Genomic DNA, 12400 nt, shown 5'->3' on the forward strand with positions numbered 1-12400 from the left:
AGTTCCCAGCATGGAGACTTACAACTGTCCATAACTTCAGTTCCAGGGGATCTGGCGCCCTCTTCTGGCTTCCTCAGGTACCAGGCACACATACAGTGAACATACATATATGCTAGCAAAATACTCATGCACATAAAAATAAATAATAATTTTTTTAAAAAGATAACAAAGCAAAAATGTAGCAACCTCAGAAAAATACAGGTTAAAAAATTAGAGAAGAATAAACTATTGTTCATTTACTGTTCCTGCTCCAGCCCTGGGCTCTAGAAGCATCAGTGAGCAATGAGGGAAGCTTTGCCTCCTCAGAACTTAGATTCTGGCCCATATGCAGGCAGCCCCTGCCTACAGCAAAGGTGTGGACAGCATGGGGACACTTACCTTGTTTCTTCATTGTGAGAAGCAAAATAAGATTCTCAAACATTCTAAGTCTTGGTGTTCCTCGAAGTAAAATGAACACAATCATATTTACATCATAGACCTGTGTATATTAAATGAGTTTAATGTATTTTAAAAAATGCTTGCTGACGTGCCTGGCCTAGCATGCTCAGAGCACTGGTGGTTTGCTGAGTGCCAACAGGAAGGAATGCATTGCCTCTACAACTTGGCATTTCACCGTCCCCCATCTGGCTATACAGCAGACAGTGAGATGTGATTTGTAGGAAATGCCTCAAAGTTCCCCTGGCTTGCTTTTTCCTCTCTAAAGGAAGAAAACTGTTTTTCTCCAATCCCTTTGCTCATCCTGGTGGTCAGTTGGCAGGCCTTCAGTAGGAGGAAAGATGAAGTCTTCCTTTGGACGGAGAGGCTGGCAGCTGTCCTGATAATAGCCGCTTTCTACCTTGGGATGCTATTTGGGTCTCTGCGCCCAGCAATTTCGGGCTCTCTGGCTATAATAAGGATCCCACAATCACATGGCTGAAGTATTGGTCTCCAAGATCGCAGAGCCTGTGTCCTTGCCTATGGCAGTCATCATTAAATGCTGCCCTGTACTCGCAGGCACAACAGAGTCAGGCAGGAAGGAAAGAGCAATGGGAGGACAGGGGGACACAGTGAGGCCAGGCGCAGCAGCTGCAGTTTCCTGCCTTGCTGAAGAAGGGGAAGTGTAATCGCCTAGGATCGCGTTTCTCAACCTGTGTGTCACGACCCCCACAGTGGTTCATATCAGATACATTACCATTCATAACAGTAGCAAAACTACAGTTGGGAAGTAGCAATGAACTAATTTTATGGTTGGGAGTCGCCACAACTTGAGGAAATGTAGTAACAGGTCACAGCATTAGGAAGGTTGAGAACCACTGGTCTAGGAAGTACCTAGTGGCCACCAGATGGGCTCGGTAGTCCTAGGTCACAGCATTAGGAAGGTTGAGAACCACTGGTCTAGGAAGTATCTAGTGGCCACCAGATGGGCTCGGTAGTCCTAAGGCTGAACAGAAGCTGAACAGGAGGTGGTGCCTGAGAAAACAAGGTCTTCCTGTTTTTCTCCCCCTGGCCAAAATGGGCTGCTGATCTGTCTGAGGTCAGAGGAGCACGCGAGAGCAGGCGAACCCATTCATAAGGACAGTGGGTTTTGAAAAGCCCTAACCTGTGTTGTCAGAGTTGAAACATGCGACTGAGGCCAAGTGGTCTTGGGCCTGGCAGGGTTGGAGGCTGTGTGGACTGCAAGTGCTGCCTTTAGAACAACCCATAAAGTTCTCCTGCGTCCTTGCTCAGCTCATTGGGAACAGTGAGTGTATCTCCCTCCTGGGAGCCTTGCCACACCTCCAGTCAGAACCGCAACTGCTCTTCCTGGATTCTTGTGTGTGAGTGAAGGAGCTGCGGAAGAAAGAATCATGCCCAAGGTGACATGCCCCCAGAAAGGAACCTGTGTGACAGGAAGGAGAGGCAGCTCATGAACCTTACCCCACCACACCCTCATAACCCTCAGACAGAGACTGACCCGGATGGCTAGCTTCCCCGGTATCCTTTTCGTCTTTACCTGACACTATCTGTATACTTCCTGGCTGGTAGGAGGTGAGCTCTCTGTTCCCATCTATCCTTCCTGCCATGATGGAATGAAACCGTGAGGCCAAGCAGACCCTCCCTCCTTTAGATGTTCACTTCACGCATGCATTGCCACAACAAAGAGTTTGCCTGCTGATCTTCCACAGATCTCTCTATCCCACGTGGGGTACGGCTGCCGTATGTGGTGTGATTATCCTTTCTGGTTGACTCAAGGAATTGGAAGCCCAAAGGTGTTGAGTAACTTTACTAGCACAGAAGAGGCAGGGAAGGGGTTTAAAGCCATGACCACCCACCCCTCCCCCCAACATACACCAGCCACGGTCTTTACTTGAGCCTGTCCCCTTCAAGGCACACTTTGTTCCGAGGACACAGGTTCGGAGAATTTGTAGTTCTCGGGTTTAAGCAGTGTCAGCCAGTTAATATATTCCTCTGTTGCTAGTCAACCCAGACCCGGAAGAATCTTGTGAGCTAAGAAGTCCAGAACACTTTATCCCAAGAGAATGTACATTTCTCCCTACCTTCTGTCAGCACACACATTTTTAAAAACAAAGTACACAACATTTTTAAAAACAAAGTCTAGGCTGGGGGTGTGGCTCAGCTCAGCAGAAGCATACTTGCCCGGCGTGTGCCATGTGAGGACTGGCTTCCACACCCAGTGCCTCCAAAAATAAATACTTAGTAAACAATAAGGGCTATGTTCTACCCCAGTGTGTGCGCATCATAGGTTGGACTTGCTTTTCTCCAATCAGTGTCAAATGTTACGGGTTGTGTTTTTTTGTTTGCTTGTTTGCAACTAACCTCTAGGGATTTCTGACTCAGGCAAGTGAAATGAGTGAGATTGTCTGGGGGGCTTCAGAGGATGTGGGAGGAGAATGTTAAACCTTTGCTAACTCATATCCTGGACAAAGTTCAGAAGCCAGGTGTATGTTTTTGCCAGCACACACTGGCAGGAACTCTGGGTTTCTGCTGGAGCTCCCCAAGATACAGTTTAACACAGACAGGTCCTGAGCCAGTGACTCAGAGGTTATCAGAGGACTGTGCTTCCAGCTGTCACTGAGAGTGCTGCTCTCTACCAGGGAGGTGACTTACATGAACATGAAGCATGGGTTATATTTTTTAACTACGGGCTGAGAGTGCTGCTCAGCTGTCGAGTGCTTGTTTGCCATGTATAAAGTCCTGGGTTCTATTTCCAGCATTAGAAAAAAAAAAAACTAGAAAGGTACATTATCTACAGAAAAGTTGTCTAAAGCTACAATTTGGCAATAACATTAGCAAAGCAGTTGATCTTAACAACTCATCGCTACAAATATAAGTGGCCAAGAGTGAGTAAAAGAAAAACACACCTTAAGAGTCTACACTTAGTTCATGAATGGCGCAGAGACATCTCCTGTAAGAATCTTTGCTACTCCTGGCAGCACTGCAGCTAGCCAGCAGCTCTTATTACCAGCCCACAGTTTGCAGAAGCCATGCGAATGCCTGGTCATGGTGGGGCCAGACCCTACTGCTGTCCTCCCAATAGCCCCCTTTAGTTCTCCACCCTCAAGCCCTCTGTGTGGCCATGGTTGGCTCCTTCTAGCTCTGCCTTGACAGCATCAGTATCTGGAATGTGATCCACCTGTGTGTACAGTCTTGCCGCAGTAAGAGGCAGGGATTCCCAAGCGGGAGAGGCCTCTGAACAGTTTTCTCTTTTCTGACTGGCTGTCAAATTTTTTGTATGGAGGAGGTACACAGAACAGAGCCCCTTTCCTCTCTCCCAGTTTGTGAAAAGCAGAATTTCTTGAGTTGCAGCCTCTGAACAAGGCCACCATTCCTACAGAACCTCAGGCGTCCCTACAGCCTAGACTCAAACTGTCCTGGCTGCAGCCCCCATTATTGTATATTGGCTTTCTTATTTCTCATTTAAACACTTCCATTCTCTCTTACTTACATGCCACTTCATTCTCGGGACTTTCAGCGGTTTTTCTGCTCATCAACAAAGCATAGCTAATATATTCCTTACTCAATGTTGACACCAAATACCTCACAAAAGCAACTAAAGGAAGGGCTCCCGTGGGCTCACAGTCAAGAGGTCCTGGCTGTGGGGCCCAAGGGTGAGGTGGCTGGTCACGTGACTGCTGTTGTCCAACTGGCTTCCTCCTTTTTCTGATCCCTCTGGAACCCCAGCTCATGAAATAAATGGTGTCGTCTGCACTCAAGGTGCATCTTCTCTCCTCAGTTAAAATTTTCTGGAAATGCCCTTGCAGACATGTCCAGGGCTGTGTCTCCTTGATGCTCAAGCTCAGTCAGGTTGACTGTGAGGATTAGCAATCATAGCCACTTTCTAAGGGCCGCCTGCAACCCTTCTCCATTACAGTCTGAGAGGAAAAGGTGTTTGAATAATGGGAATTTTTGATGTAGTCTTCTTGGATTAAGCTATTTCTATTTCTTGTTCTTTTGGTGTTTTTGTCTGGCTTCTTGCAATGCTGGGAATAAAGAGCTCTATACTGGGCAAGTGCTGAACCATTGAGCTACACCCCAACACCACAGTTCTGACCTTCCATGAAATAAAATAGACAGAGGAGCATAAAGGAGCATTTGTCCTCTTGTCTTACAGAACAAATTTCATGCCTACTCTGAAAAAAAAAATCTCTGGATCAGGTGAACAATAAATAAGACTAAATACATCTCACTGTGGATGATGAGACCGGAGGCTGAGGGATAGCTGGACCATCATTTGTAGTAATGATGCATAGGACTCGTGCTCGAAGTGCACAGAGATGCTTTTTGTGCCCTTTCAAAAAAGCCTGATCTCTCACCTTCCAAAAGGAACGCCGCAATCAATGACAAGCCTAAAATGCATGTGGAACCTGATAATTGCTTTTCGTTTCCTTCACATTTTTATAGCTACCGTCATGGCATAGTTAGATTCAAGCAGTTGGGAAAGAATTTCTGGTGAGTTAAGGCACAAAAAAGGTAGTCATCAGCAAATGATCGCACCTGTGCCCTGCTGAGGTCACTGGCTCCCCAGCAGAAAAGCAAGGCTAGCAGATTCTCGCTGGCCCACGGTACCTCTGTCTGATGCAGTCAGATCAAGTCTGTGCTGGGATTCCAACCACAAGCAGGGTGGAGAGGTCAGAAGACAGTGAACTGCGTCATCCTCCATGTTCTGTGAGGGGCGATTAGAGAGCTAAGCCTGAGGAGCTTGTTCAAAGGTAGGCACCACAGGCCTGACCCATCCATGTGTGATGCGGATGCTGCAGGTCTGTGGCTCCCGCTTGGGGCACAAGAAGTGGAGCATTCAGCCTCTTACAGAGGGGGACCTCCGAAAGAAAAGTTAGAAGTGTTAACAGTTGTCATGCTGATAGTCACACCAATAATTCAGTAGCTATCACATTTGCAGCCAGGGGGGATTACAGAGTCGCTTGCCCATCATGGCGCCATTTTCCTCACTCCCCTTCAAATGTTGGTCATGATCTCAGAGGTTTCCTCACTGTTCTTTCCTGACTACACGGAACTAGAGTTTAGTGTGTGGGACTAGGTATCACCAAGAGAGCTGTGCTGAAAGGATTGAAGTTAGTTCCCACCCTTCCTTATGTGTGGCGGTGTATCCCAAGACCATGGGGGAAGCCTGAAAGTTGGGCAAGCACCGTGCCCTGGGAACACTGTGCTGCTTCCTTCCCATCAATCTTAGCAACCTCCGCATGTCTTTTTCTTATCTGTAATACTCATCTGTCCTCTTAAAATGAGCCCTTTATTGCAACTCCTTGTATATCTGAATTCCCAGCATCACTATTCCTTAAGTTCATGGCCATTATGAGGTTTAAAATAAGGATCACCTGAGCACAATCTCTGCAGTACCACAGGCTCCTTCAGGCAAGTGAAATGTTACTGAATGGCCAATGGCAAGTTCTTCTGTGGAGTAGGCATGTAGGAAAGAGGGGTGATTCACTCTCGTGGAGTAAGATGGCACATCAGGTACTCTGAAAACTGAAGCTGCTCAGTGTTGAGCAGTCAGGATACAGGGTGGGTATGTCGGACAGAGGGGTGATTCATACCCCTGGGCTGTGGCGTTGCGGTCAGCCTGAAAACTAAGGCATCACTTAGTGACCAGCAAGCAGGTAACTTATATACCGTGGGTATGCCATACAGAGAAACACACACACACAAACACATCTGTGAACTGTAATGGCATGGCAGTCAGTCTGAAAACTGAGACGCCACTGAGCGACTAGTAAGCAGGTAACTGACATGCCATGGATATGTCGTGCAGAGAAATGATACACGTACGCACACACCTGTGAAATGTAATAGCATGGTAGTCAGTCTGAAAACTGAGACGTTACTGAATGACTCCTAGCAGGCGACTTGCCCAGCATGGATATGTTAGACAGAAAGCTGATTCACCCCAGTGATCCCATCATGCTTCTCAGAATTATGTATGACTTAAAGTGAAACGGTTGTAGAGTAGGTAAGACTGCTTGCTATGCGAGCCTGGCAACCTGAGTTTGAGCCCAGAAACCCACGTAAAGGTGGGAGGAGAGGACGCACTCCACAAAGATATCCTCTGACATCCACATGTAGAGTGTGGCACCCACACCACGTCATGTGCATGCACACGTATGCTCAATCATTATAAATACCTATTTTTAAAATTTGTGAGTTGTTTACTTACGGAATTTCCATTTAATATTTTTAGATTGTTGTTGACTCTGGGAAACTCAAGTATGGGAAACAAAACCTGAGACAATGGAGCACCAGCGCCGTTGTAGGTGTTTTCACACAATTGTGTCACTAAATTAAAATAGTGAAGAAAAAAGCACCAGTACACAGTCTGCTGCACTAGCAAACCCATTGGCACGAATCTATCAGGCTCCTCCAACTTCATCCCTCTGGCCTTTTTAAAAGGTCATAGGTGTGCTCGATTTTTTTCTTGATGTCTGTCAGGCCTCCCACACCAAGCCTACTCTGGCTGATATAGATTCCTGATTTCCAAAACAAGTCTCCTTGTGCTTACTGAGTGAAAATTAGAAGCCACGCTGTTATTCCATCCAGAAAAGATGTCCCTTTGTTGTTTTGAAGAGCAGAAATGGCGCACCCGACCATGCTAAGAAGTGTCACCTAAGTGTCCCAGACAGGGACAGCATCACAGCAAATGGTCCAGGAGGGCCCTGCCGTCCTCTTTTCCAAGTTAAATGACAAAAACGTCCCTTATAAGCTCTGTGCAGTGAGAGCAGGTTTCTCCTGTTCGCCAGCAGCTATGATAATGACTATTTGTGGCCAGGAAGGAACAGAAATTGCTAACAGGATTATATTTCTTCTGCAGCGAGCCAGTGTAGATGCTGGCTGGCACAGTGCCCTGCGCTCGTTAGGACTGATGATATCCTTGTAGCCAAGTGTGATTTATCCACTTTCCTTTTCATCTGTCCCCTGCCTACTGCCTTTGACCTGCTGCCCCGCTGTGGTCTCTGGACAGCCTGCAGATAAGCTACTGTAACTAAGCCTCAAGGCCAAGCTGTGGAACAGGCTCTGGACATGAAGGTAGTGAGAGTGTTTTCTCCCAAGGGGCCTTTCTTCCTTTTCTCTTTTAATCATTTGAACGGCTCCCCCCACCCCTGCCAACAGAAAGCAAGAAAGAAAAAAATTAGTGACTATTCCACAATGTAGAAAAACAACAGCAAATAAATCTGCATTGTCTATAGGTGGTGTGTGCGTGTGTGTGTGTGTGTGGATAGTACCCAACTACTTTTTCTAATATTAAGGACCATTGTTAAGTCCATATTGATTGTCCTATGAGTGCTCCAGAAAGTTTAAAGTTTTGAGAGGTTTTTTGTTTTGCTTTTTTTTTTTTTTAACAAGGGTCAAATTCAGAGAATGGGTTCTTGCGGACAGGAGGGATCATGGTCTATTCCATTTAGTGGGTCTTGGTTGAAGATGGATTCTTTTTTTCTATTGTGCAGCTCAGCTGGTGAATTAGACATGGCCCCTGTCGGGAAAGAACATGCCACATGCCCGTGCTAATGGACAGTAGGATTCAGAATGGTGCAGGAGCATTCCTGCTAGGTCATCGTGAGCCCCAGGTGGCTTTGCTTTGGTTTTGTACAGTGTGGTCAGTCTGTCCTGGTTTCACAGTGGAGACGAACTTAAGTCTTCACTGAGTACTGGTGTAAGGCGAGGAGTACGGATGCAGAGGCTGAGAGGGCTCCCAGTGCATATCCTAGGTTGAAAGGGAAGGTGATGGCGTGGGCAGCAAGGGGACCTGCTGCCCAGCAAGCTCTGCAGTGCCAAAAGAGCAAAGGAAAGGTGGTGACGACGATGCAAACTCTGTCTCCACAAACGGCATAGCTTAGTTCCTGAGCTAAGCACTTAGAAATGCAATGTCCTTCCCACCAGCTTATTTTGTGACCTTGAGCAGTGACCTCACTCCCTTCCCCATCAGGCCTCACTTCCCCCATGTATCCAAAGACCTCCTAGCACGGGGCTCCCCAGTCATCCAGCGAGCAAACAGCGCTCATGTCTCTCTTATTGTTTGTTTTCTAGGAATAGAACTGTGCCCTCCAGGAAAACGGTTCATGATTACCATGGTGGCAAGCTTCGTGGCCATGGCAGGCCAGTTCCTCATGCCAGGGCTGGCCGCGCTGTGCCGGGACTGGCAGGTGCTGCAGGCCCTCATCATCTGTCCCTTCCTGCTCATGCTGCTCTACTGGTCGTGAGTATCCTTCATGATGTCCTCCCACACACACACTTCCACCCCTTATTAACCATTTACAGTGTTCATACTGTGGAATGAGACCCTTTGTCCCATTCCCCAACTCCAATAGCTACCCATGGCTTCACACTGATCTGCTTCTGTCTATCACATAGTACCTTGAAATGAATGCCTATAAATGGACTTAACCTATAGATGGTGGGAAGGTCTTGTGTTAGAATGGGACGTGTGGAGGGAGGTGCTGAAGGAATGGTTTAGTAAAGCTCTCTATCTCCTATCCCTCATCTAGGTGAGGGATGAACAAACTTCAGCCCATTGCCCAAATCTGATCGTCATCTTCTTTGGCAAATAATGATTTATTGGAAGATAGTCATTCTCATGTGTTCACAAATGCATTGCCCATAGTTACCGTGTCAGCAATGGTGTGGCCCACACAGCTGAAAATACTTATTATATAATCCCTTACAAAAATAATTGTTCGTTGTGCTTAAGATTAATTAATATGACTTTTAAAAACCATCATGTAACAAGTTTTTGAGTTACCAACTTTGGGTGGGTGGGGTTATTGAATAAACTGTTTGGGGTATGACCTCACTGTCTAAGGAGTATGAATATGCTGTAAGAAGAAAAACTTTAAACTGTACAGATTTAAAAAACAAATTGTTTTTATTTCTGATAGACACCCAGGGACTTTAATATGTGCCGTACGCCTGAGTGTGATGGAAGGTACCACGCCCCATGCTTAGCTCTAGCTAGTCCAGCCCCAGGAATTTGTTCCATGCCTCTCTAATTCCCTGCTTCCTCGGAGCTATAAAAAGTGGATCATAATCATTCTACCTGGGGGTCTTTTAAAGACTAAAATGACTGATACAAAAAGGCACATGAGGGGGCAGTCTGGAGGGAGACTTGGAGATAGAGCTGAGAGTTCTACCACCGCATAGGCTTGTAACCTTGGGCAAGTTGTTTAACCTCTGTTCCTCAAGTTCATCAGTGCCCTAAGTCATAATAGTAAATAATTGGGTTGGGAGAATTAGTAGAGACACCTTGATTGATGCCTGTCACCTAGTATCACATATGTTCATGTTTATGATCAACGTGATTATTATGTTTTATATTTATATTGGTAGTATTTGAGATAACTCAGATATGTCAGGTCTTAATTCCTATAAGTATTAACTACCGCTACTACAGTTGTTATTCAAACCCTTCATAGAAACCTGTGTGGAGGAGCCGCAACAATTTTGGGGAGAAATGTATCCAGCCTTTTTCTACTAGGCTTGGAAGGCTCTTTGGGAATCAGTGGCTTTGCACACTGTGTGCCTGCCTGTCCTTTCTCCTCACCTCTCTCATGACCACTTTCCTGCCATCTCCTCCTATTGGCTGGGTTTTTGACAGACTTGCTTCAGTGGTTGCCGGAGGGAGAGGTGATTGGTAGCATCAGCCAGCACAACCAGCTGTTGGTGGCAAAGTACAGGAAGTGACACACTTTTCTTTAGCAAGAAGATATTTACTCTCTGCACTCAGGGTGCCTGGCAGCAGGCTAGGTGGCTGCTCCCTCTCTAAGGAGCAGGCTGAGAAGCCCAGGAGCTATGAGGGACAGCAAACCAGTTGCCCAAGGCAGAATCCTCAATCAGCAAGTGGTGGGGTTGAGCCATGAAGATAAAAGTGTGGAAGGGATCTTCTAGTCAAGGTGGTAGACAGACAGACAGACAGACAGACAGACAGACAGAGGCCTTTCTATATGCATATGGCTGATGAATAAAACAAATCACCACAAAAATACCATGCTGAGCTGCACTGGAAGGAGGGGATTCCGACAGAGCCGTCATGGGGGCAGCATGAGGTTTTCAAATCTGACGGCAGCCTAGGAACCTGCCCACCGGCTAGAACTGAGCTCTTGGATGTATTTGTTGCTCCTCAGCGCTAACCTGGTACCTGACAGAAACATATTGAGGAAAGAAGGGTTTACCATGGCCCATTGGTTCAGAGAGTCTCAGTCCACCACAGAAGGAAGGTATGTCCAACCAGTTCAGTTCACGGTGGTGGGGGTGATGGCAGACATTGTCCACATCACAGTCAAGTAGACTAGGAAGTGAGCATGGATAAACCCCCAAGGACTCACCCTGAATAGCCTACCTCCTCCCAACTTTCCAGAGCCTCCCAAAATAGTACCGCCAAGGTGGCATCAAGTGTTTAAAACATGAGCCTGTGGGGACACTAGATTCAAACGACATGTGGTTTGGATGTGGGTTGTTCCACACCTATTCTTATGCCTGAGGCTTAGTTTTCAGTGTGGTGGTATTGAAAGTTTGGGGTTTCATGGTTTGGTCATTAGGAGTATGCCCATGGGATTGACGCACTCCGTGAGTAACCTAACCCTTAAAGCTCTCAGATGTCCCTCTTGCCATCTCTGTCACACACATTCTTACTGTGATTCCACCCACCTTAGCTCTTCACCAGAGGTCTAACTATCAGCCTTCAAAACTGTGGGTTTTCTATGTTGCCCTGGCATAGACATTTTGTTTTAGTAACAGAGAAAGGACTAAATACAGGCTTGGTATACAATTAGAACTCAGCTCCTTGAAGAAATTCAAGAATCAAAGACTAGAAAGTCTGTCCTCACCACAGGGTCTCCACCCACAGCTGCCTGACTCCCTGAACTGGGAACAGAAAAAAAAATTCTCTCTAAAAAAAAATAAAATCAAAGCTTTGAAGTCTGAACCACGCATGCATACACAAATTTTAGACACTTGCCAAGGCTGAGATACTCTGACCTTCTAGAGTCAACAAAGCACCCCAAGGAGGCACACAAGGCCCCCATGGAAGAAAATTCTTGACAAGGATGAGCTCACAGACAAAATTCAACCCCAGCCGACCAGCATGCATTGTCCCAGCAAAGCAAAGGTTTTCCTTTAGTGGCTCTGGTCTCTTGTTATTTGCAGCCGATTCTTCTGCTCCAGCTGACCAGACGCCACAGATTCTTCACACAAATTTTCTACTAGAGTCTTTGCTTTGCTCTGAAATGTCAAAAGCCAGGCCTCCATTGTCTGCACTGCTTTCAACATTTTCATCTTCCAAGCTCTCACTGGTCACCAAACTTAGAATACACAGTGGCTTTTCTAGCCCAGAGTTCTGAAATCCAACAAAACACATGGTCAGGTCTTTCACGGCAATACTCCACTATTCTGATACCGATATCATCTAAGTCAGGGTTTCTATTGCTGTGATGAAACACCACGACCAAAGTAACTTGGGGAGGAAAGTGTTTATTTGGCTTACATTTCATTTATTTATTTATTTATTTATTTATTAAAGATTTCTGTCTCTTCCCTGCCACCGCATCCCATTTTCCTCCCTCGTCAGCTCAAAGAGCAATCAGGGTTCCCTGCCCTGTAGGAAGTCCAAGGACCACCCACCTCCATCCAGGTCTAGTAAGGTGAGCATCCAAACTGCCTAGGCTCCCACAAAGCCAGTACGTGCAGTAGGATCAAAAACCCATTGCCATTGTTCTTGGGTTCTCAGTAGTCATCATTGTCCGCTATGTTCAGCGAGTCCGGTTTTATCCCAGGCTTTTTCAGACCCAGGACAGCTGGCCTTGGTGAGTTCCCAATAGAACATCCCCATTGTCTCAGTGTGTGGGTGCACCCCTCGCGGTCCTGAGTTCCTTGCTCGTGCTCTCTCTCCTTCTGCTCCTGATTTGGACCTTGAGATTTCAGT

General features: G+C 46.5%; 1 protein-coding gene across 2 annotated transcripts in view; it reads left to right on the forward strand.

The window, feature by feature from the left end:
* Positions 1 to 12400, forward strand: part of Slc22a23 (solute carrier family 22 member 23) — a 160329-nt gene that overhangs the window by 109929 nt on the left and 38000 nt on the right. For both annotated transcript variants that reach the window (XM_075969913.1, XM_075969914.1), the window contains exon 4: positions 8515 to 8683. In XM_075969913.1, the coding sequence (XP_075826028.1) occupies positions 8515 to 8683 (169 nt within the window). The remainder of the gene's footprint in view (positions 1 to 8514; positions 8684 to 12400) is intronic.

This window comes from Microtus pennsylvanicus, chromosome 4 (assembly GCF_037038515.1).
Source record: "Microtus pennsylvanicus isolate mMicPen1 chromosome 4, mMicPen1.hap1, whole genome shotgun sequence".
In the NCBI taxonomy this organism is placed as follows: Eukaryota; Metazoa; Chordata; class Mammalia; order Rodentia; family Cricetidae; genus Microtus; species Microtus pennsylvanicus.